Source organism: Hemiscyllium ocellatum, chromosome 3 (assembly GCF_020745735.1).
Source record: "Hemiscyllium ocellatum isolate sHemOce1 chromosome 3, sHemOce1.pat.X.cur, whole genome shotgun sequence".
Lineage (NCBI taxonomy): Eukaryota > Metazoa > Chordata > Chondrichthyes > Orectolobiformes > Hemiscylliidae > Hemiscyllium > Hemiscyllium ocellatum.
The window spans coordinates 116,507,681-116,533,969 of record NC_083403.1 but is presented as its reverse complement, the minus strand read 5'-3'; the positions used below and the strand labels follow the sequence as shown (position 1 = coordinate 116,533,969).

Genomic DNA, 26,289 nt, shown 5'->3' with positions numbered 1-26,289 from the left:
ACAATTAAGTCAGCCTTCAACCTTCTTCTCTCTAACAAAAACAACCTCAAATCCATCAGCCTTTCCTCGTAAGACCTTCCTTCCATAAAAGGCAACATCCCAGTAAATCTCCTCTGAACCTTTTCCAAAGCTTCCACATCCTTCCTATAATACGGTGACCAGAACTGTACACAATGCTCCGAGTGTGGCCACACCAGAGTTTTGTACAGCTACAGCATGACCTCATGGCTATGAAACTCAATCCCTCTACCAATAAAAGCTAAAACACCATATATCTTCTTAACAACCTGGGTTGCAACTTTCAGGGATCTATGTAAATAGACACTGAGATTCCTCTGCTCCTCTACATTACCAAGAATATTACCATTAGCCAGGTAATCTGTATTCCTGTTATTCCTTCCAAACTGAATCACCTCACAATTTTCAGCATTAAACTCCATTTTCCACCTCTTAGCCCAGCTCTGCAGCTTTTCTATGCCCCTCTGGCACATCCTTTGGCACTATCCACAATTCTACCGACCTTAGTGTCATCCGCAAATTTACTAACCCACACTTTTATGCCCTCATCCAGGTCATTTATAAAAATGAAAACAGCAGTGGACCCAAAACAAATTCCTGCGGTACATCACTAGGTAACTGAACTCCAGGATGAACATTTCCCATCAACCACTACCCTCTGTCTTCTTTCCGCTCGCCAATTTCTCATCCAAACCACTAAATCACACTCAATCCCATGCCTCCGGACTTTGTTCAATAGCCTACCATGGGGAACCGTATCAGAAATCCATATACACCAATCAACCACTTTACCCTCAGCCACCTGTTTGGTTACCTTCTCAAAGAACTCAATAAAGTTTGTGAGGCATGACCTAGCCTTCACAAATCCATATTGACTATCCCTAATCAACTTTTTCCTATCTAGATGATTATAAATCCTATTTCTTATGATCTTTTCCAACACTTTACCTACAACTGAAGTAAGGCTCAGTGGTCTATAATTGTCAGATTTGTCTCTACTCCCCTTCTTGAACATTTGCTATCCTCCAGTCTTCTGGCACTATTCCAGTAGACAACAACAACATAAAGATCAAAGCCAAAGGCTCAGCAATCTCCTCCCTGGCTTTCTAGATATTCCTAGGATAAATCCCATCTGGTCCAGGGGACTTATCTATTTTCACACTTTCCAAAATTGCTAACACCTTTTCCTTGTGAACCTCAATCCCATTGAGTTTAGTAGCCTGTGTCTCATTATTCTCCTCAACAACATTGGCTTTTTCTAGTGTGAATACTGATGAAAAATATTCATTTAGCGCTTCCCCGTCTCTGACTCCATGCACAACTTCCCACGACTATCCTTGATTGGCCCTAATCTTATTCTAGTCATTCTTTTGTTCCTGATATACCTATAGAAGGCCTCACTATTCAACCTTCTGTATACTCAAACTACAATTTAGGTTCCCATCCCCCTGCTGAATTAGTTTAAACCCACCTGAACAGCATTAGCAAATTCCACCCGTCCTCCTCCCCCCTCAGGATATTGGTGCACCTCTGGTTCAGGTGAAGACCATACTATTTGTAGTGGTCCCACCTAACCCAGAAAGAGCCCCAATTATCCAGGATATCCAAAATCCTCCCACCTGCACCATCCCGGTAGCCACATGTTCAACATCTCTTTCTCTCCCTACTCCTCACTTTGCCAGCACATGGCATGGGCAACAAACCAGAGATAGCAACTCGATTTGTTTTAGCTCCAAACTTCCACTGTAGAGTCTGCCTTAAATCCCCAACTCTCTACCTACCTATGTCATTGGTGCCTTTGTGGACCACGACATGGGGTTGCTCCTCCTCTCCACCAAGGATCCCGAAAACACGATCAAAAACGTCATGAACCCTGGCACCTGGGAGGCAACACACCAACTGCGGGTCTCCCTCGTTCCCACAGAATCTGTCCCCCTAACGATGGAGTCCCCAACGACTAATGCTCTGCTTCTCTTCCCCCTTCCCTTCTGAGCAACAAAGACAAACTCTGTCAAATCCAGTAGTTGGTGATCTTTACATGTGTCAATGGCAAGCCATTTGTGAAGCTCTGAAAGACAAATTGATGAATTTCATAATGAGTGCTTCCAGAGAACTTGGTCATTAGTTGTCCTTTCCTGCATGCAAATGTATTTTTAAATGAAACCGTAAATGCATAATTGTTCTCTACAATCAATACGTTCTGAGCAGTATTTTTATACTAGAAAGGAATAATTGTTCCTGATACAAATTAATTATTTTATTGCGAGTTGCGAGATGAAAAGAGAAACCAAGAAAGGATTACAAAACACGATTTCTTCGAATCTGTAATGAATTACTTCTCAGGTAGGTTTAGTCAGAATTTGTGAATTATTGTTACTAATTTCTCCTTATGTGGGTGTCTTCGCAAAAGGCAAATGTCTTTGAAATAGGTAGACTAGATTAGAGTGGTGCTGGAAAAGCACAGCAGATCAGCATCCGAGGAGCAGGAAAATACCTTTGAAATTTTTCGGCATTATTGTGCTGCAAAATGGTCAATAACCTGACAAAAGAACGGCAGACTGCCACGTGCAGTGCCTGATTTGGATGTGTCTGAAGTCTTGGAGCTTGACTTCCCTACGTCATCCTACAAATCGTCTTGGAGGTTTGGCCTAGCAGGGGAGTGTAGCTACGTCATATACCCTAGACCGGCGGAGCGGTCCTCTTCTAGGGGGTCATCCTCTGCGACCGAGCGCTGAGCTTCGGGAGGGACGCACATGGAGCTGTGAGGGAAGGGGGACACCCGCCTAGCCAGCCAGATCAGCCGAATCAACCCTAGCGATCAATGGGGTGACAGATGTCGCAGCCAGATCGCCCTCACACCCGTAGAACTTAGGATACAGTTTGCTATATAAACCTCTGAGATCTGTTCTACTTCTTAGTGATGGTGAAGAATTCGTTTCCCATCGGTCTTTGCCAATATGCAAATCACTTGCGTTTCTATTGGTGAAACCGACCCCTCCTCCTGCGATTGCACCTTGCAACACTTGTAGCCAATATTGCTACAAACATCCCAGTGTTGGAGGTGGTGAGTGAGGTTTGTCTGAACGTAGGTACTGTATGTTTTCAATTATACAAGCTCAGACTTTGGTTTTGTCTTTGTACATTTATGTTTCACTGCTCCTGACTTTTTGGGTTAAATTTCTTAGTTTAATTCTCCCTTAATTTTGCTTTCGTTAGTTCAGAGAAAATGTTGAGAGACAACTTCTGTAGATTTGCAAGGAACGCTGAAATATGCGAGTCGATGTGTTTGTTGAAATAAACATATCATTTATCGTTTATCCAGACTTGCTCAATAATTTCTGCATTGTTCGATTTTTAGCAACGCCAGCTGTACTTTAATTTTTGACTATTTGTGACTGTTCAAAGCTAGGTACAGTACCTTGAGAACAAATTCTTAGGAAAAGAAATTTAAAAGTTGGCCAAATGACAAGAGACAGAATAGTGACCAACTGTTGATTTTTGCGTTGAAAGAAGGAACGTGAGGTTCCCTGGAATTGGTACTAGGATCAGTTTTTCCTGATTTGTATTAGTAAAATAGACTTGGATATATTGGACACAACTTCAAGATTTCCAAATGACGAAAATGAGAAGTAAAATCAACTATGTGAAAGATTCAAGAGGGCACAGACAAGCTGATCATATGGGTAGACGCCTGAGAAACTACTTACAGGGCTACAAGGAAATGGCTCGAATAAAAACAGAAATTGCAGCATAAACTCAGCAGATCCGGCACCACCTATTCAGAGAAAGCAGAGTTAATGTTAAGTCCAGTGACCCTCCTCCAGAACTGATAGTAGCACGGAAAGGGTGGTATGTTTACTGAAGATAGCATTTTGAGGTGGGTGGAAAGGAGTTAACAACTGATGGAGATGGAGCCCAGAGGTGACAGCTGAGCAGATGAAGTGATGGATATTGATAAGCTGAATTGGGAATGAGAGGAAGTGGAGAGAAAGATGATAATGGGGGCTAAATGTAGGACAAAATTGGCTGGTTTGAGAGTAGCCTGGGATGCAAAGGTGGGTAAAGGTCATTGAAGATTATGTTTAGGTTTAAAGTCATTGAACTTGATACTGAGTTTAGAAGGCAGCAGGGTCCTTGGGGAAAATGAGATGCTGTTCTTCCAGCTTGTACTGAGCTTCACTGGAGCATAATAGTAGGCCTGAGACAGAGATGTTGGACAGGGACTATGGTGGTGCACTGAAATTGAAGGCAATTGGAAGCATAGGTTCAAATTTACAGAAAGAACGCAGGTGTTCCACAAAGCAGTCACAGTCTGCACTTCATCTTGCCAGTGTAGTAGAGACAACATGGTGAATGCTGTAGGCTAGTTTGAGTGAAATACAAGTAGATCACAGCTTCACCTGGAAGATGAGTCTGGTACAGTGAGGAATAGGGAGGTAAATGGGCTGGATTTACACCTTCTGTAAATGCGTGGATGGGTGCATTGGGAGTGTGTGGAGGTATTAGGAATGGAGGTGTGAACCAATGTGGGAGTGGGGGTTGGGGGTGGGACGGGATTGTGGGGAGTGGTGGGTTGATGGTGAGGGTGGAAAGGGGCTCTGGGGAGGGTGGGGGTTTGTGGGTGGGAGTGGAAGGGGTCTCTGGGAATGGTGGGTGTTTTGTGAGCGAGGGTGGAAGGGGGTTCTGGGGATGGTGGAGATTTGAGGGTGGTAGGGGCCTCTGGGGATCGTGGGGGTTTGTGGGTGGGGATAGAAGGGGACTGTGGAGATGGTGGGGGTTTGTGGGCATTGGGGGTGGGAAGGGACTCTCGGGGTGGTGGGGGTTGGGGGTGGGAGAGGGCTCTGGGGGTGGTGAGGGTTGGGGGTTGAAGGTTGTGGGTGGGGTGGTGGGGGTTTGTGGGTGGGGTGGTGGGGTGGTAGTGGTTTGTGTCTGGAGGTGGTAGAGGTTTGTGGGAGTGGTGGGTGGGTGGGGAATGGGGTTGTGCGTGGGGCTGGTGAGGAATTATGGGTGAGGGTGGTGGGTGGGGGTCAGGGCTGTGTTGGGGACAGTGGTGGTGGATATTGATGGTCAAGAGGTGGTAGCCACAAACTGGAAATTCTGAAACGACGTAAAACATCAGAGGAATCGTGGATGAAAGTGGATCGGGACTGTATAAACCGAGAAATTATCAGGTCAAGATAGGAAGCGATAAGTTCCATGGCGCAGAAACACCTATTTGTGGAGTTTAAGAAGAAACTATAAAGGGGCTATGCAGGGTAGGGGGCTATAAACTTGGAGGCTGTCAGAGGAAAGATCGCCAGGTAAAATGATATTACTGACTGTAGTGAACAAAATATCCTGATGTTCAATGCTGGAGGGAGGTTGGAGGAGGTGTCCCAGAACTGGCACTCAGCCTCCGAATTGTAGAGATCAGTTTGTCACATGACAACAGCACACCTTTGGTGGACCTGAATACAAATAGTGGGGATGAGTATTGGTCTATCTGAGATGTAGTTGTAGTGAGCTGCCAAGATGTGGGTAGAGATCCAAAAGGCTCCTTCTGTAGCTAACCATTGTGTAATTTAAATGCTGTTGTGAAAGATTTAAAAAAGCTTAAACCATAGAGCTGCTGGATGAAACAAGTCCAAATTTTGACCAGTTCTTCTTAATGGCCACCTGTCTCTTCAAATCAGAAAGTGGTAATAAAGCATGCTAAATGTAAAATAGCTCTAATTACACTTTTGACAAGCTTTTATTATTTTTTCTTTAGAAATAGATGCAAAATCATAAACAATAGAATGTAATTTTGATGAATAAAAGTAAGCTATATTTAGTGGCAGTGTCATTAATTCTAATTGAAAGAATTAACTAATTTGCATTTATCTTCCAATTCTTGTGCCAATAAAAGATGCATCTTTTCTACTCTTGTGATCGAGTGTGCACTGTACAGAATGCTTCTGTCAATGTTGCATATAACTATAGCCCTAGGTCCCAACAGTTAAATAACTTTTGGCATCCATAATCCAGACTTGCATCCAAAACCAGTTCATCAGCTGCAGATTTCTGCCCCATTATTGTGTTGAGGAAGTTGATTTGGGAAAAATGGATCACAGAACTGATTTCACATTACTTTTTTCTCCTCTCCTTCATTCTAGGAAAGTAAACCAGCACAGAATGTCCAAGCCCAAGCTTCATTATTTTAATGGAAGAGGGAAAATGGAATCAATTCGCTGGCTTTTGGCAGTTGCTGGTGTTGAGGTTGTGTATAAGAAGAATTAACTGTTTTATGCATTGTATCGCAGTTAATCGCTCAGCTTAAGAATATATATATATATATATGTTATCAGACTCAAAGTGTGTATAAAGTTACTCATTCATGACCATCAAAACTAAGAAGCTATGAGTGAGTACAGGACTCGGTATACTGTAATGAGCATACCTCCAAATTACAGCTCCACGACAGAGGTTTTAAAGTTTTTCTGTCTGTTGAACCATTTGCAGGTGGTTCTGTTCCAAAACTGATACCTTTAAAGTAATGTTATCAGAGGACAAACATTGTTATCCTTATATATGGCTGTAATGTGCTAATACAGACCAAAACTACATTCTCCTTCACCATCTCATCCTCCACAATCAAGGACTCCAGATAGAAAATATTTACTCTTTTCTTTGTTTAACCTACTTTTCTAATCAACCTGTTCTGAGATGTAATCACACATCTCTGGCATGGGTGGGAATTAAGTCTATGTCCTTTGGTTCAGGGACTGGGACACTGCCACTGTAACACAAGAGGGCCCCTAAACAGTTACTCTTGAATGCTGGTTTCTATTAATTACAGCTGACATTTAAGGAGTTACAAGTCTGAATGTTAATACATTATACTGTGTTATTTCCAGTCATTCACAATGGATCAAGAGGGTAAGTAATTTCACAGTGATTATCATTTCTTCAGTATGGTTGTCGCACAGATGGGGCTGAGTTTTTATCTGTTAATAGAAGTTAGGAAATCACAAAATATTGAAATGTTTTGCACTCATTTCAAATTTCAGTGCCTTCCTGACCATGCACTGTTTTTGTGTGGCACTTTTGTGGGTCAGGAATGCTTTGGATCACAATTCTGCACAGACCTCTTCATGTTATGGGAACTTGCAATGTACAAATTGGTTGTGCTTTTCCTATATTAAATTGCAACTTCATTGGCTGGATACTGTCTTAAAATGTCTTTCTTTCCAGTGACTTTGTGAATTGTACTAGATGTTAGTGTTTGTATCTGTCACCTACATGCAAATAAAGTGAAGAAAGTAAAGGTTAAGATCCATTTAAACACTTTTAAAAGTTAATACAATGTCTAGTATGTGGGCCAAGCCATGTATTGGGAATTTGTGCTGAGTTATCGGTCTCCATGTTTCTAACATAGCAACGAGACACATCAGCCACAATTCTTCCAACTATTTGGTATCCAGTTACACCCATGTTGCAGAAACAATGAGTTAATTTCAATTTCTTTGTAAAAGAATTCCTGATCATGGCACTCCTGATAAGTACAGCCTGTCTCTATTGTGTTCAGTTCCGAGTACAGAACAAAGTCTTATTGGGGTAAATTAAAGTTTAACTCTAAGATTCAAACCCACATTGAGATTGCAAAAGATTCTGAATGCCCTTCATTCTGCACTTTGAACTAAATCAGTTATGGTGAGTAAATATTTGATGAAATCACTGAATGCAGTCTTATTTGTATTAACTGTGGCTAGAATTGTTCATAAGTTAGTAGAATGAAATGGGTGGCAGAGATCACAGCACATGCCTGAGGGGGTATTAGCTTGATGAATTGGACCTCCACCCACAAAGGCATTAAAGCAAGGGTGTCATCTGCCAGTCTATTCTGCCTTGTTTCTGTGTCCCTGTCAAAACTTAATTGCAGTTCAAAAGAGTCTCCTTACGCAATCACGTAGTTTGCTCTGCCCTGGGCCAGCTTTTATTGGCAGGTTGTATTTAGCTGCATATAATTACAACAAATCTTATTGTATACATTAGGTCATTTAAAAGCTCAAGGACAATCTGTATTACTTTAGTGGTATACATAGAATGGGATATGTTTTGTTACCTCCCTTTTCTTAAGCTTCTGTAGTGTATTGTTTTAACATTTATTTTGTGGTAAGGAGTGTAGTGCTGGAAATGCACAGCAGGTCAGGCAGCATCCGAGGAGCAGGAGAAAGCCCTTCATCAGGAATCCTGATGAAGGGCTTATGCCCGAAACTTCGATTCTCCTGCTCCTCGGATGCTGCCTGACCTGCCATGCGTTTCCAGCACGACACTCTCGACTCTGAGCTCCAGTATCTGCTGTCCTCACTTTCTCCCACATGTATTTTGTAGCTAACATTTGTATTGTGCATTTTAAGTAGTGAACTAGTTAACTTAAATAGTTAGCTATTAGCTTTCAGGCAAGATTTCATTTCTGTAGCAGCCTGAAAGTAAAGCGAATGTTTAAGAATGGGGTCAGGACTCCTTGGGTCATGACCCCACATGCACCTCTTATGGGGTGCTGACACCATTGTGAGCCCTTTAGGAAGTTTGAATAGGGCAAGAGTGGAAGGATAAATCCTTAACCAGTGTGCAATTCTAAAAAAATCTCTTCTGTGCCTATCTATGCCTTGATATTTTATGTAAAGTGTGGTGCCTAGAACAAAGCACAGTTCTCCTGCTGAAGCCTAACAAGTATTTTGTAAAGATTAACCATGATACCCTTGCTTTTGTATTTTTTTTTCACAATATTAATAAAGTCAAGAATCCTTTCTATTCTCTGAACAGTCTTCCCAATCTGTACTGCTTCTTCAGAGATTTGGGTACACCTGGAGAGGCCTCCATCTTTGAAATTATATCACATAATTTACCTTACCTCTCTTCATTCCTCCTCCTACAATGTATGACTTGCCTGCACGAGATTTCACTTAACTAGACTGTATTTTAGCCACCTGTTAAGTCTTCTTGAAGCTTGTTTTGGCCAGGCGTGACTATATTTTTGAGTTCTCTTTCAGCTGCAGACTTCAAAATTATGCTGTGAATAGCCAAACCCACTTTGTCAATAAGTATTGAAAAGCAGCAAAGCACTAAAGTAATTCTGTAAATGCCGATGTGTACATGTCCCGTCTGAAAAGTAACTGCCCTTCATTCAATCCCCTGTGCTATATCCATTGTCTGCGGAGGCTGCGTTCTGACATGTTCTCCCTCAGTGGTGATTTGCTACTCACATGAATGAGTGAGAAGAGAGAGATTTAAAAGACATGAGGGGGAGATTTTTTTGTACAGAGGGTGGTTTGCATGTGGAATGAACTTCCTGAGGAAGTGGTGGGTGTCTGCACAATTACAAAGTTTAAAAGACATTTGGATAAGTACATGACTAAGAAAGGTTTGGAGGATATGGGCCAGGAGCAGTCAGGTGGGCCTAGTTTAGTTTGGGATTCTGTTCGGCATGGACTTGTTGGACTGTAGGGTCTGTTTCCATGCCGTATGAGTTGATATCACTTTACCCGATGCTGTTTCAGGCTGTTTTACACCAGTTATGCTAGGTTGAGGTAGTTAACATTGAGGGTTGTTCAGTTGTGCAGCTACAAAAAAAAGAAGGAAACTCTGAAGGTGGACTTTCAGATTTCAAAGAGCTTTCTTCTCATGGAGGTAAGAGATCACTTGAAGGCATGAGGGACTTTGCTTATCACATTTACTTTAACTTGTGTGCCAATTTATTTCTTCCAAAGTCAGGAAACCTTTGAAAGAATGTGACATGTGGTGCACTTCAACATTGTTTAAATGGTAGCTGAGGTATGAGGTTAGCTCTAACTTTGGCACTAAGAATGAAAAAGTCAAATTACCTAACTGGATGACTGCCTGTTATAAATCTGTGCTGATCTTTCATTCAATGGGAATCAACAGAAAGAAAAATTGGTTGTGATGAGTATTAGATGATCTCACAGTGAATTGGTTAACAATGGAAGAATCTTCTAATTAGGTTATATTTTATGCAGTTCCAGTATTTCAAACTAACCTTTCAACAAAGATGTGACAGTGAAAGCTGTCAGTTTTTGATGTTTGGATATAAAACTCATTCTACTGACTGTATATCCATTCAACTCAGAAAAGAATCATTGAACACCGTTGCAAAAAGAAATCTGTGTATGTTTGAAATATTTTATCAAGCATCTTGTACTAATTATTTATTTCAGTTTGAGGAAGAATTCCTTGAGACCAGGGATCAGTATGAAAAGCTACTGAAAGGTAGGTAGTATTTATTAAAAGTGGGTTCGAAATTGGAATATTGTCTGTCTATTTGGGCATAAAATGGGTTCAAAGCATGCCAGTTTAGGAGTGGGATTTGTTACCACTCAGTGGGGTCGCCTGATGGAAGGCAGGGCTTGCTTTCCCCAGAGTCATCACATAAGTTAAAAACGTCTTTAAAAAAATGTAGGAATCGTCATGCTACCTGATTTTCAGGCCCAGATTAGTAGTAAGCAAGGAGCTGATTTTTCTACTTAACAAGAAGCACGCTTCATTACATGTCTTTTTCTATTTTAAAAATATACTATATTCATAAAATATCTCTGTGTACATATATATGTGGTCACAAAAGCACTTCAATTCTGTACAGTTGCATAGCAAGTAAACAAACAAAACATTTAACTTTGACTGTATCTGAAAAACCAAAGATCTCTCTTAGAGATACAATACTAATATTTACATATACTTGATGCACTCAGAGGTTCGACTAATTGAATGGAGCCCTATTTACCTTCAATAGGAAGGCCTCAGACAATATTCTTTCCCCACTGCGCCTTGGCGGCTGCTGCTCCAGGATTTAGTGCGACCCTCAGCACATAGTCCTGGATTCTAGGTTCAGGAAGACAACTCAACTAAATTAAATAAGTACTTTGAATTAAAACCCCAAGCCCTTTATAAAGTTCCCTTTACACTCAGACAAGCAAACATGTAAAGAAAACAACACATGAGCAGAGGGAAAACTAGGAAAACAGTTCCATAGTTTTGTTCACATAATCTGGTGAAGTTGGTGGGGGAAATTTTAGTTTAGATAGATCAATTTTGAGGGATGCCTCGGCATCTGTCTTTAGGTTCAGATGAAAATCATTTTGATATCAGGAGAGGCTATGCATATTTCAGATTTGAAATTTGCTGTATTTTACCTGTATTTTTTTTTCTAATTTGACTACCTTTTTAAATTAAAATTATTTCTTTACCTGCAATGCATTATTTTTGAATATTTATGATTTTCTTGATCAGGCCTGAGACTAGATTTGGTTTTGTTTTCCTCAACAGATGGAGCTCTCCTATTTGAGCAGGTACCTATGGTCGAAATTGATGGAATGAAGTTAGTCCAGACCAATGCTATTCTGAACTACATTGCAGCAAAATACAATCTTTATGGAAAAGATATCAAGGAAAGAGCACTGTATGTCACATTTGGATAAGTCTTCTGATTTGAAAAATTTATGTTGTTAAAAGTGAAAAACGTACCACTAATCTTACTCCAGCTTGTCTAGGCCAATTACCTGGGCAATACCGAGTGAGTGCTGCATTATTCGAGATACTGGCTTTAAAAATAATGTTGTAATGAAGAAATTGGTCAGGTACGGTGTTACAGTTGAAGGAGTTGAATGGACAAATCGGAAATAATCGACCGGTCTTTGAGGCAAAATTTGATTTGAGCAGTGCTAATCTTTACAAAGAAAGAGTTAGTAAAACAGATCAGCACAAAATGTGAGGACTAATGTGGCAGGCTATCAGTGTGGAGTTTGCACATTCTCCCTGTGTCGGCGTGGGTTTCCTTCGGGTGGTACCAGCTTCTTCCCACATTCCAAAGATGTGCAAGTTAAGTGGATTGTCCATGGTAGGTGCAGATTATAGGGATAGGGTAGGAAGTTTGGGCTGGGTGGGATACTCCCCAGAGGGTTGGTGTGGACCTGATGGGCTGAAGGGCCTGCTTCCACACTAAGGTTTCAGTGATTCTATGATTCATTTGGTCATTTGACATATTTAGCCCTGCCTTGTTTAGAAACGCAGTGTCTTATGAATTACTCTAGAATATGTGCCTCTGGTTTCCTACCTAAATGATGATTGGTCAGTGTTTGTTCGGTGCATTGAGACATTAATCCAAAGCTTACCTATTTTGTCCCCATTTTTAAACCTGACCCCTTGTCCCACAGTTGTGCTTTAACATGAAATTGTGATCTGTGGTAATCTTTTCAACCACGATTTGTATCTTTTCTTTCTAACGTTTCCACACATTCTCTTCTTTCTTAGGCTGCAGATTTCGCACTTGCTCAGTCTGTCGTCTCATACTTGACGGAAAGTTCTTTGTGCCCTTTGCTTCTGGAACTTGTAGATTTCTCATTCCTCAGTGATCAGATCTAGATAAGGTGCAGCCTAACCAAATTATTGTGCAGCTACATGGCAACATCGTACATGTACTCCATCAATTTGTCTGTACATCTTAAAATTTTGTTTGCACCAGAAAGAATAGCAGGCTTCTGTGCACAAAAGTGGGCCTCTTCAACATTAAAATTAGCAAGAGTGCCAATTCACCAATTTGTCCTCAATTTTCATATCTAATCACAAAATAACAAACCATTGTTGCAACAAAAATCAATATCTGATTTCTGCATAATGTTCATTTTTTTTTTGTAGATATTTTTATTGAAATTTAACATTTTTGCAAATTTACAAAAATAAACAAAACTCTCAAATACAAACATTGATGTACAATTAAATCACATATACAATAGTCATAATTTAACAAAGAAAAAAGAAAGAAAGAAAACAAAAAAAGAAAAAAAAAGAAAGAAAAAAAACCTCAACTTTCTACTAATCTAACCTATAACTAACCAGAGTGTATACCTAAGTCTCTTACATGCTCGGAATGTATAAACATCAAATATAATAAAACCCGTATTCGCGCAGGATTCCTCTCCCAAGGGGCCCCGGAGCAGCCCGGTCTGAAATCTTCACTAAATAAAAGCCCTTGTTAGGATAGCCGAAATATCTGCATTTATATAATTCAAAAAGGGCTGCCATATTTTATAAAATAATTCAGTCTTTCGGTGCACCATATTTGTGAGGAAGTCAAGGGGGATATATTCCATAATTAATCTGTGCCAATTTGAAAGTCCAGGGGGGCCCTCAGCCACCCAGTTCACCAAAATATTTTTCCTTGCACAGAAAGAGAGAATAGAAAATAGTCTCTTCCCATGCATATCTAGAGATGAGAGGTTCGAAAAGCCCAAAAGGAGAGATACAGGGTCCACCCTAATTTCCGTTCCTAAAATTTCTGTCAGGGTATTTGCCACTTTAGTCCAGTATCTGCGGATTTTCTGACAAGTCCACAGACAATGTACAAGAGTACCCACCTCTATTTTGCATTTAGGACACATTGGAGATGCTCCTGCCTTAAATTTTGCCAGTCGAGCCGGAGCTATATGGGCCCTATGAAGTATCTTTAGTTGGATAGCCTGAGTTCTGTTACAGATAGCAATTCTTCTAGCATTTTCCCAAATGTCATTCCACATATCCTCAGAGATTTCTAGCCCCAAGTCCTGCTCCCATGTTTTAAGCAGGTCATCCATGTCTCCTGAGACTCCATCATGTAGCAAATGGTATATAGTACTAACGGAGGATGCCCCCGCTGGTCGTAAGACATTACGTTCTCTGTCTGATTTATAAAGACTATCTATTAATGTAGTCTTCCTCTGTATATAATCTCGAACTTGGAAGTATCGAAAGAGATCCCCATTAGGTATTCCGAATTTCAGACACAGCTGCTCAAAGGACATCAGGATCCCATCTTTAAATAGGTCCCCTAAGCATGAGATGCCCCTGGATCTCCAGAGTTTAAAGGTGGCATCTGTAATCCCCGGTTGGAATCCCCATGCGCCTACTATTGGTGCATGGGGGGATGTTTTATGTGAGTTACCCTCATTTTGCCGCATTATATTCCAGGCCTTAATTGTGTTTAATATTATGGGATTTTTACAGTGGTCTGTAATGATTTTCCTCTTATCTGAAAATAAAAGGTTAATAAGTGGGTATTTTACTTGGGAGGCTTCGATATCCAGCCAAATTGATTGTGGATCAGATGAAACCCAATCAGCTATGTAACTTAGTAGGGAGCTTAACTGATATTTCCTAAAGTCTGGGAAGTCCAGTCCTCCCCTTGCCTGTGGAAGCTGTAGCTTCTTCAGCTTAATAAGGGGCCGTCTATGGTTCCAAATAAAGGAGCCCAACCAGCCATATAATTTACGTAGGGCTAGCCTTGGCTGCATCAGCGGGAGCATTCTCATAGGATATAAGAGACGGGGCAGAACATTCATTTTAATTAATGCTATTCTCCCTAGCCAGGAAATCGGAAGGTCTCTCCATCGCTGGAGGTCCTGCCTTATCCTTTCCATTAATTGTACAAAATTAGCCCTATACAGCTGATCAAATACTGGCGTGATAAAAATACCTAAATATAAGAAGCCCTCCAGGGACCAACGGAAGGGAAAAGGGGATCCGTCCATTAAGTGGGGTATCATAGCCAGACCACCCATTGGCATGGCTTCCGATTTTGAAAAATTAATTTTATAGCCTGAGAATGCACTAAATGTATTAATAACTTGAATTAGACGAGGCACTGACATTAAAGGATTACTGAGGAATAAGAGAACGTCATCTGCATAGAGGGTAATTTTGTGTTTACCTGTACCAATCCTCGGGGCCGTTATATTAGGATCAGTCCGGATAGCTTCTGCTAATGGTTCGATTATCAGTGTAAACAACAATGGTGAGAGAGGACATCCTTGACGGCAGCCCCTACCCACACTGAAGCCATCCGATCTTAACCCATTAGTAATAACAGCTGCTTTGGGGTCATTATACAATGTTGAAACCCATTTGGTAAACACCTGTCCAACGCCAAACCTTTCCAATGTGTAAAATAAATATGACCATTCAACCCTATCAAATGCCTTTTCCGCATCCAATGAAATTACTACTCCTGGTATCTTTCCCTGATGACAGGCTTGGATCATATTCAAGACCCTTCTGATATTATTGGATGATCTGCGGCCCTTAATAAATCCCGTCTGGTCCTCCTTTATAATATATGGCAGTACCCTTTCTAGTCTTAGTGCTAACATTTTTGAGAGAATTTTAAAGTCTACATTTAGTAAGGATATTGGTCTGTAAGATGCACAATCTTCTGGGTCTTTTCCTTTTTTGAGGATAAGAGAAATATTTGCTTCTTTCAGCGTGGGCGGGAGACAGACCTGACTATGCGCAAAATTATACATATCCATAAGTGGGTCAACCAATATTCCTGTAAATTCTTTATAGAATTCAGCTTGAAAACCATCCGGGCCCGGTGCTTTTCCGCTCTGAAGTTGCCTAATTGCCTCAAGTATTTCTTGGACTGTTAAAGGGGTATTTAGGGCCGACACCTGTTCCGGAGTCAGGCCCGGGAAGGTCAAATTTTTAAAAAATGACTGCATCCTCCTAATCCTATCTTCACAATCCTGCGATCTATATAGTTCAGAATAAAATTCTTTAAAGGTCGCATTGATCTTTTTATGATCATGAGTCAGGGTACCTGTACTTTCCTTGATGGTCGGAATAGTTTGAGGGGCTTTCTTTTTCTTTGCAAGAAATGCTAAGTATCTACCCGGTTTGTCGCCATATTCATATAATCTTTGTTTCGCAAATAATATTTCCCTTTTAGCCGTTTGAGTAAGCACGGTGTTTAAAGCTGTCCTAAGAGCTGTAATCCTCTGCAATTTTGTGATAGAAGGTCTATCAGCGTATGCTGTTTCGGCTGCTTTTAGGCGAGCTTCGAGCAGACGCTGTTGCTCTCCCTTCATTTTCCTCTGGGTCGCTGAATAGGAGATGATCAAACCTCGTGCATAAGCTTTGATGGTCTCCCACATCATTGACGGATTGCTAGCCGTACCAGTATTAATTTCTAAAAAAGTTTTAAGTTCTTGGGAGAAGTACTTTAAAAATTTGCTATCTTTTATCAGGAAGGGGTCCATACGCCAATGCCGAGCAGATGTCCCATTGTTCTTTACCTTAGTTTCCATGTATACAGCGGCATGGTCAGAGATTGCTATAGTACCTATTTTACAGGTTGCTATAGAGTTTAGAAAAATCGATGGGGCAAAAAACATATCAATTCTTGTGTGACATTTATGTGGATTAGAGTAGAAAGAAAAATCTCTACCCTGTGGATGGAGACATCTCCATACATCTACCAATCCTAATTCTTTATTCAGGTCCGCCAGTTGTCTAGATCTGGGAGATACTCCAGCGGCACTCTTGGGAATCCTGTCTATTTCCGGATCCATAATACAATTAAAGTCTCCCCCTATAATTGTATGACGGGCACCAAAGGCCATCAGTTTTGAAAAAGCTTCCGTTATGAATTTAAAGGGGTGTGCCGGGGGGCAGTATACATTTAAGATCCCATATTCCTCTCCATTTATGAGGGCTTTAATCAAAATATATCGTCCAGATTAGTCTTTTATCTGATTTAGAATTTTCAAAGGGAAGTTCTTCTGGACAAGGATAACGACTCCCCTGCTTTTTGAATTAAAAGAGGAAAAAAAGGCCTGATCAAATCCGCCCTGTCGTAATTTTAAGTGTTCTTTATCTGACAGGTGTGTCTCCTGTAGGAGAGCTATATCAACTCTCTCCTTAAGATTTGATAATATTTTCTTCCTTTTAACTGGCGAATTACTCCCCCTGACATTCCAGGTGCACCACTTAACCGACTGTTCAGCCATAATCATCTGGACAGATCCGAGACCCCTCGGGAGGGGAAACCCTATCTAGAACATCCCGAGCATGGAGCATACAAGATTTACAAAAGTAAAGATTCTCTGATACACTCAAAACAATATAACAAAAAACTCTTTCTAAGTATAAAAAATATAAAACATTCCGAATTGGAGATTTTCTCCCTTGTTCCCAGGGAGCGTCACTTCCTCTCCCACAGTCCATCTTACCCTCTTCCAACCAGTGCCCCACCCTTGACCCAGGTGTTCCTCAATAAAATGAGGAGAATTCAAATATAATATAAAGCTAGAGTTAACAGTGAACACCCCACCCCCACCCACACCCACATCTAAATATATTTGGGAATATTAATACCATATATAACTATAAGATTACAATCTCAACACGTAATACTTAAATATAATACCACAAAATAACAGGGGAAAGAAAAACAACCCCGCTCCTAAAAACAGAAGTAAAATAGAATAAGGTAACCACCTCCCCCCATCAACATTAACCAAACGCCCCAACATATATATATACATACACACATAGGGGGAAAGATAAGAAAAGATGAAGGGATGTAAACCAAAATAATGGGAAAGGCAGACCAGCGTCCACAATCTCTTACAGCTTATTTAAGAGAGTCCAAGAATTCCTTAGCCTTCTCCGGTGATCCGAAGTTATATATGGATCCTTTGTGGCTAAGGCGTAGCGTCGCTGGATATCGTAAGGAGTACTGGATATTTAAGTCCCTTAAACGCTTCTTCGCCTCATCGAATGCCTTCCTCTTTCGGACCAAAGCTGGGGAGAAGTCCTGGAACAGCATGATCCTGGATCCTTTGTGGGTCATAGCTTGGGGATCTTTTCCCAGATTTCTTGAGGCTTCCAGGAGCATCTGCCTCTCCCTATAGTTCTGCAGCTGGAACAGGACCGGGCGTGGGCGCTGGGTTGAGCCGGGCCCACGTACTGTGACCCGGTAGGCCCATTCTACCCTTACCTGGCCTGATCCAGCCTGCAGATTTAAAAGTTGTGGCAGCCAATGCTCTAAGAATGCTGTCAGCTGGCCTCCCTCTTCCTGTTCGGGAAGGCCCAACAACCGAATATTTTTTCTACGACATCGATTTTCGAGGTCATCAATGTGGTTTTCTAGGTTCTGGACTCGATTCTCGAGAAAACGGATGTGGTCGGCTGTTGATTTTATCCCAGTCTCTGAGGCTGCGGCCTTCGACTCCACCTCTCTGACTCGGCACTCCAATTCCTGAATGTCTCTGCCCTGCTTCTGCAGCTCGGCTGATAGTGCTTCTCTGCTCTGCCGAGACTCATCGATAAAAGCATCAATCTTCACCTCCCACCTGGCAAACATCTCCTCAAAGCTCATCTTCATTGGTAAATCTCCTGAAGCAGCTGAAGACACCTTTGTTGCAGCTGAAGAGGGAGAGGGTGGGGGAGGGGTCCCTGCTTTCTTAGAGCCGCCTGTTCCCTTCCCTTTACTCATTTTCCAGCTAGTATTAGACTATTTTAAATGTACTAATAGGTAACTATTTAAGGTTAACAACTATTATAAATGGTTTAGTGAGTGTGGTGGGGGTGGATAGCCCACTTTTCCCAAGTTTTGGGTAGAGCACTGTGGACTCAGTCTTGCTGGGTCGCCGCCATCTTGGATCCCCGCATAATGTTCATTTAATGCTGTCAGTTTTTTCTATCCTTAAGTATGTTTTGCAGCAATTTGTGATTGTATTCAGCTTGGAAAAGCAATGACAATTACTTCCTTGGCAACATTTTGTGATGAGGAAATTTACACTTGCCTGTAAGAACCACATGAAAAAAAATGGTCATAAGACTGAAGCTGTTTTGTTCTTTCTAATTTCATTTGTCAAGTTTATCTTTTCACAAAGGAAAGGGGTGTTCTTCTCTGTCTGCAGCTCAAAACTGATTGTTTATTTCACTGAGTATTCATAATAGTGACTGCATTTATCAATCAAAAGACACATGGAGGCTGCGAAAGGGGAAACTCATTGGCAAAACGATATGGGCGATTTCACTGAGTTTCCTATTACCTGCCCCACCCAACGTTCCTAGTGCTATTACTCACTCCTGCCTGCTGTCGCCACATTATTGACATTAGGTATGGCCTGTTGAGAATTGAGCCTAAATTGTTGAATCATAGAATAACACAGCACAGATGTCAATGTTGTAGCAAGTCTTTGATACTACAGCTGGGATATTGTCAGAGTCTGTACTTCACTGTACACAGTTTCTTCAATAACTTCTGGATATCACATGAAGTGTGTCAAATTGGCCAAAGTCCGGCATTAGCAATGCTGGGGAACCTCAAGGCAAAGTCAAGATAGATCATCCAAGTGGTACTTCCAGTTGAAGATGACAAATTATTCAGCCTTCTCTTTTTCACTTACTGAGGATGTTTTTGGGTCTTTTTTTATAAGACCAAAAGACATGGGAACAGAAATTAGGCCATTCAGCCCATTGAATCTGCTCTGCCATTCAATCATGGCTGATAAGTTTTTCACCCCCATTTTCTCGCTTTCTTTCTGTAACCTTTGATCCCCTTGGTAATCAAGAACCTGTTTATCTCTGTTTTAATTATACTCCATGACCTGGCTTCCATACCCTCCTGTGGCAATAAATGGCACAGATTTCCTCCTGTTAGTTGTTTGATTAAGATATGAATTGATCTGGTCTATTGTTTCACTTTTTTCTCTACCGAACGCTGCCTCAGCTGTTTAATTGTCAGGCATTCTGTTTTGTAAATTCATCTTGTGTTTTGGGTGTTGCTCCTGGCATGTCCTCATTAAAACTGGGATTGGGAGGAGGCAGGAGGGATACCCTGTCATGTCTGTTAATTGTAAGCTCTTTGTTCTGGGATAATACTTAGAAATATTTTGTGCATTTTCCCTCTTGCTTCTATATGTCTTTTAGTATGGTGACCAGAATGTGCATAGTGTTCTAATTACAGTCTGATCAGATAAAAGTTTGTATCCTTTGTAAGTTTAAGATAAATTTGCCACTATTGAGTTCTAGTCACCTTAAAATAATTCCCAGAGATTTGTGAACATTTTTAATTCCCTTGTTTTTAATAACTTAATGATCTAATTTTTTTTTGCCATTCTACCCCAGTCAACAGCTTCTTTTTTCTAAAATGGAGTGATGTTTCTATTTTTCCAAATGAATGAATTAGCCTTTGTTGACTGTGTGGCATTTGCACGTTCTCCTCATGTCTGCATGGGTTTCCTCTGGGTCTTCTGGTTTCCTCCCACAGTCTGAAGATGTGCAGGTCAGGTGGATTGGCCATTCTGAATTGCCTATAGTGTCTTGGGATTTGCACAGTCCGTGGGTTAGCCATGGGAACGCAGGATTACAGGGATAGATTGGGGAAGAATGAGTCTGTATAGGATGCTGTTTGGAGGGGCAATGTGGACTTGATGAATCAAATGACCTTCTTCTGTACTATAGGGATTATATGATTCCGTGAAACTCGATGCCTAATGTTGGCTTGACTCTCTCAACTACCATTATTGACAAGAAACCTCAAAGTTATTCAAGAATATTGTCAATGAGAGTTTTTAAAAAAAGTTTCTCTTGTACTGTTGACAAAGTGTTTGTTATAGTAGTGAAATGTGTATCTCTGAAGATTATCCATATTGTAGTTGGGGTGCATTGAAGCAAGTTTGGGAAAGCTGGACCGATTTTAAACAAATCAACACAGGAGCACATGCTCTGTAACAAAAAATATCATCTTGTTTAACGGCAAATAAAAGTAGACAATCTGGCAAAACAAAATCAGTAAATATGGTTACATACTTGTACATGTTTTTTTTATCACAGAATTGACATGTATGCAGAGGGAGCCAGAGATCTGATGACACTTGTGATGCGTCTTCCATTTGCTCCTTCAGAGCAAAAGCAGAGTGAACTAATACAGATAAATAACAAGGCCAAAAATAGATATTTCCCAGCATTTGAAAAGGTACGTCAGTGTTACACTAGCTACAATGTTAATTGAGATGAACCTAATCTCATTTGTTTGGCACTGTTTGCAACACGGGCAACTCTGCGTGCACGTTTGTTCAGAACATGTACGTGCACGCTCATTCGGGTATGTGTACGTGCACGCTCATTTAGGAATGTGTTTATGCATAGTTCCAAACACAGTATATCATCACATAGACCTTATGTGTGGACATCATGGTCAAACACAATTCTGCACATGCGCAGGAAAGCATATGGAATTTTTAAGCTGTGGTTCAGTGTTCGGGAGAGAGGAAAGGGGACAGGGAATCTCTGGGAGTAAGGAAGGGAGAGAGGACAGGGAATGGGGAATCTCCCAGAGTGATGAAGGAAGAAAACCTAAAAGGTGTGGGATGAGGGTGGCTACAATGAGGGCCCAGGAGTTGAGACCCCCTCCCCCCTTTCGCTTCCACACATCCCCCTGCCAGCTTTCTCTTCTCCCACCATCTGAAATATTCTGTTCCCTCCTGGCTCCCTATCTCCCCCTGTCCTGATTTCTATCCCTATGACTCCTGAAATCTGTGGGGGAGCTCTGATGGCTGGTGCCTGCATTTGCGGCCTTTTTTGTGTTCTTTCCTGGGATGTGAACATCACTGGCAGTCACAGCATTTGTTGGCAAACCCTAAATGGCCTTGAAATGAGTGGACCATGAGGCAATTTCTGAGGGCAGTAAATCCCATTGTGTAATGAATAACATGTAGGCCAGACCAGGTATGGAGGCAGATTTCCTTCGCTATAGGACATGAGTGAACCAAATGTGTTTTTACATCATTTGATGTTCATCATTACTGAGACTATGCAACTAACTTCAATTCTAGATTTTAACTGAAGTTACATTGTCCACTATGGTGGGTTGAAACCCATATGCTGAGAGAATCAGCCAGGCCTCTGGACTGTTAATCCAGTGACATTAATTATCACCATTATCCCATCTGTCTGACTGTCCTGCACAAATCACATACTATCATTACTGGAAAAAAGGATTAGAAAGGCATTCCAGTGAGACAGAGATCCAGAGGACTGATTGGCAAATGATTGGAGGAGGTGAAGTAACCTTAGTGAATAATGATGAAATTATATAAATGATGAGAGAGAAGATGGCACTGGAGAATTGAGTAGAATTAAAGAATGCTAAATAGTGTTTAAGACTCTAGTAGTGGTTACGTATGGGTAGCAGTAGTGAAGTGGCAGAATACAGAGACTTAGACATGCACATTGTCAAAACAAAGTGCTTTAGTTGGTATGATGGTTGTGTCATGTCTGCAAGGATAATTGGGAACTGGATTTTGTAACATGGGCATGATTTTAAAAGTGAATGGACATTGAGCCCTCTCAAAATAGTTGCCATCAGGTAAGTTCTATTTGTGATTTCAGAACAGGCAGAGGTATCAGGCTGAATCCTCCTTTATTAGGGCAGGTGTCATTTTTGTGTTTCCCTTTGTGAACCTTGGTGATTTTTGTTTTCTTGCACACTGTCCCACTACACACATCATTAATGATACAATATGCTTCCACGGTGCTGCTCTCGTTGACTGTGTGCCTGCTGTGGCAGAAGTACCTCCTGCCGAGCGGAATTCCAGGCTTAAAACGCCATTGACGCTTTATCCAAATCCCAGCTGCAAACCAGGAACAAACATTCCAAAACTATTGCCAGTCACATTACTGAGAAAGGGAAGCTGGCACTCAGCTTCACTGATAGGAGCCCTGGAGTTCCGCGATGGACGGGCTGGTGGAGAGGACAGTACGACTGGAAAGTTGCAACTCAGAAGTCTACATTTGGTAAATGATGTGTTCATCCAATTCGTATTCCTTAGAAATGGATATCAAAGAAGTCCTGCCTAGTTTGTTTCAGAACAACTTCGTCAGCTGTCCAACAATAAGCTTCTTAATATGCAAATAAATTTGGATGCTTAATATAAAATCTTTATTTGTTTTCAACTTGTAGGTTCTCAAGAGTAGTCAAACTGGATATCTGGTTGGTAACCAGCTCAGTGTTGCTGATCTACACTTGCTTGAGGCTATCTTGATGATTGAAGACAACACACCCCACGTTCTGAAACACTTCCCTTGCCTGGAGGTAGGCTTTACATATTCAGTCAGAAAGTTTTCATCACAAAGGGACTTGACGGAAAGACTATGAATGCACTAAATGTGAAAAAAACTAAGGTTAGAAAGGACTGTGAAACTTATTCTGCTTTCCAGAGTAAAATAAAATATGTTTAGATTGATATGGTTACTCTGCAGAATTAATATTTTTGAATTTGCGTCTTGATTTCTTGAGTTTGCACATGTTGTTAAGTGCTTTATTGATGCAGGAACTGAAAGAGTGAACAGACTGTCTCTGGAAGCTCCATTGAACTTCCAGTTAGTAAAGAGTTTAGAGTCATGTCCTTTGGCCACTAGCACAGCAGAACCCTTTAGCGATCTGTGAGCACCACAGGGGCTGGGGTTCATCATCACTCCGAATGCTGCTGATATTTTGGTTAGATTTTGATATGTTTCCATTCTAATTTTCATAAACATTTGATTTGTTTTTGTCACAGTACCATACCAGTGGCTGTCTAACCATTTTAAAGTTAGTACAGTCTGTTCCTTGCCTTTGGCACCTCTTTAGGTCAGAGTTCAATTTAGTAGACCTATCATAAAAGTGAGGTTTGGGGCTGGGAGCTCACCTTGCCTGCCTTATTTAAATGCAAAGGACTAGGTTTTAACCTACAGGAGCATACAGGATCGGGAGTAGACAGAGGATTAGAACAGGGAAAATTATCAGCTTGTTGGAAAACCTGCTTCAAACCATCAAATTATGCAATTCATTGTAATGTGTTTGGTTGTGTGCAAGTAAACCCCTCAGGGCAACTGGCCTGCCGATTAACGTAGGTTAATCACTCAATTATTTCAATATTGACTTTTGTTTTGAACCTGAAATTCAGGTTCATGGGTTTCACAGTTTTGTGTACCTTGCTAGTAAAAGCAAACAAAATGCACGGTAACACTTCAATAGACTGAAACCGTGTTAGGAAAAATATGCCAGTAAATACTATTATGATGGTAGCAAAAATTGACTATTAATATTCAACTTCCATCATTCTACTTTAATACCCGAGATTTCTGTGGCCTAAAAAGGACTAGGACAAATATCCACCTAAAATGATTGCTGTAATAATCTGCCTGGTTTGGGTCAAGCTCAAAGACCCCAACTGTAAACAAATGTCAGTTGGACCTGGAGTTAACATCATTGTGAAAAGACACGGATCTCAGCTACTGATTGATGCACAGCTTTTCCGAAGCTTGGAGCATGTAGCTTGAGAAAACAATACAGATCCGGGAATTTACACCCTCTGCTTCCGAGTGGCAGAGGGGAGCAAAGGAAAAATGGATTTGTGAGCAAAGACTGGAAGACATAGTTCAGCCCCATAGTTGGTGAAAAGCAGTTTGAAGTAACAGCAACTGAGGACCCTAGGACTTCTGTAGATTTATCATTATGGAGGAAATAAGGCAGAAGATAAACAATTGGACTCAGCTCGTTTCATTCTTCCATCTCATAGATTCTAAGAAAACTTTAACCTGTGACTGTCTGTAGGAGAAAACCCTCGCACGCCTCCCCCCCCCCCCCTTCCCCATTCTTTGTAAGCTCATTAATTGCCTCTGTATGTGTGCTTATTATCATGTGCTTTTTGGGTAATAAAGCTGCACTCTTTATTACTCAAGGAACCTTTGGAATTGACTCTCCTTTTTGATCTAATTAATGAGTTTTAATTGAAGTATGATAGCTACATGCTCAATGCAATGTTTAAAAAAATCAATATTTCTTGCGGTTGGCCGAGAGGGAGTCAACAAAACGGATCTGTGTCCCCTCGCACCTTGTCATAATTGTACTGAGAATTTAATCTACTTATGGGAAAGACTTTCTCTTTGTACTTGTAGTCTTTCAGCACTTTATACACTTTGGAGGTCTCAACTCCACTTTGAAGGTTTGATAGTCTGCCCTCCACTTTGGAACTCTGATCTATAAAAATGAATTTCAGTGAAAATAAGATAATCCACTAGAAGGCAGTTGAAACAAACAATCTGACAGGAAAACCTTAAAATCAGAACATAGCCAATGAACCTGAAAATAAGATATGGAGGTGTCACAAAGGACAAAAGATTGGCAAAACCATGGTAGCGTTACACAAGTGTTATCACAATCAGCTAGAAATGAAAGTGAATCACCAACCAGTGCTATTTATTTGCTTTTGAAGTTGCATAATTGAGTTCAATCTTTTCTTTTCAGATGATCACATTGAGATATGACTAAAATTCAGAACATTTCATATTTTGGTGTATGGTAACCTTAATACCATAAGCCTTTATGTTGTATAAATCTAACATCTTAGTTGCAAGTTATGAAGTCAGATTATGGAAGTTTTCTTTTAAAATTGGAACACCCAGCATAATTCTCTCTCCCTACCTTTGTCAGTGTGATATTGTTGAAGAATTATATAAAGCTCTTGCCTATTTGTTTTAATGGGTTGAAACCTTGGTCGTCTACATCACATTATTGCATATTAGTACTGTAAAGTACTCATAGACATTTATATTCATGTATGCATGTGCACACACACACACCTTCAATTCAAATGTCTATTTGAGACATGCCAGTAATGCATTTTGCTGAAGAGTAGCTAGGCCTAATAAGAGTCTTTCAATGTTTATTTCCAGCAATTCAAGTTGAAACTCGAGAATATCCAAAGAATTCAGAAGTTCCTGCAACCGGGGAGCCCCAGAAAGTCACCACCAGATGATCATTACATTAAAGTTGTAAAAGAAGTTCTCAGATTTTGAAAGAAATGTTATGAACTGCACATCTCAAAGCTGAATTCCAATTTTAAAGATAAATTGTCTTTAAGTTAAATTCCAAAGCATTTGATAATCATATTGCACTAAATATAGATCAAATCATCATAATTTTAACATTTTAGATTTCAATCTGCATTCATGGCTGATGGGTATTTTTTGTTTCTATGAATAATTCCAAGCTTATCTTGTAAAAACAAATTTAATGCTTTCATTTCTGAACTTCAGATTAAAATGTTGAAAAATGGCTGTTTAATGGCAAGAGTAAAATCTATAAACAAAAGTATGAAAATGGTGTTCTGTCATTTCTAATATTTAGCAACGTTCAGTGTCATTTTCTAACTGAAGGATTTTACCATGGAATATCATAGAATCCCAACAGTGTGGAAACATTTGACCCAACAAGTCCCCAACGACCCTCCGAAAAGTATCCCACCCTGACCCATTCCCCTATCCCATAACTCTACATTTCCCCTGACTAATGCACCTAACCTACACATCCCTGAACATTATGGGCAATTTAGCACAGCCAATTCACCTAACCTGCACATCTTTGGATGGTGGGAGGAAACCGGAGCACCCAGAGAAAACCCACGCAGGCAGGGAGAGAATATGTGAACA

General features: G+C 40.7%; 1 protein-coding gene across 2 annotated transcripts; it reads left to right on the top strand.

Annotated features, from left to right (window-relative positions):
- Positions 1-3,002: 3,002 nt before the first annotated feature.
- On the top strand, positions 3,003-25,951 carry gsta.1 (glutathione S-transferase, alpha tandem duplicate 1). Of its 2 annotated transcripts, none has more exons than XM_060821603.1 (7): positions 3,003-3,103; positions 6,153-6,255; positions 10,215-10,266; positions 11,320-11,452; positions 20,650-20,791; positions 22,778-22,909; positions 25,534-25,951. In XM_060821603.1, the coding sequence occupies exons 2-7, from the start codon at positions 6,172-6,174 to the stop codon at positions 25,654-25,656; spliced, it is 666 nt and encodes a 221-aa protein (XP_060677586.1). In that variant the 5' UTR covers positions 3,003-3,103; positions 6,153-6,171; the 3' UTR covers positions 25,657-25,951. The 2 variants fall into 2 exon arrangements, with proteins under 2 accessions (XP_060677586.1, XP_060677585.1); XM_060821602.1 differs by having other exon boundaries at positions 3,012-3,107.
- Positions 25,952-26,289: the final 338 nt, after the last annotated feature.

Bases quoted from the DNA above. Each gene is read 5' to 3' on its own strand.
- gsta.1 (XM_060821603.1), top strand. From the start codon at position 6,172: ATGTCCAAGCCCAAGCTTCATTATTTTAATGGAAGAGGGAAAATGGAA. The intron at 6,256-10,214 runs GTTGTGTATAAG...TATTTATTTCAG, and splicing joins TGGCAGTTGCTGGTGTTGAG to TTTGAGGAAGAATTCCTTGA. The intron at 20,792-22,777 runs GTACGTCAGTGT...TTCAACTTGTAG, and splicing joins ATTTCCCAGCATTTGAAAAG to GTTCTCAAGAGTAGTCAAAC.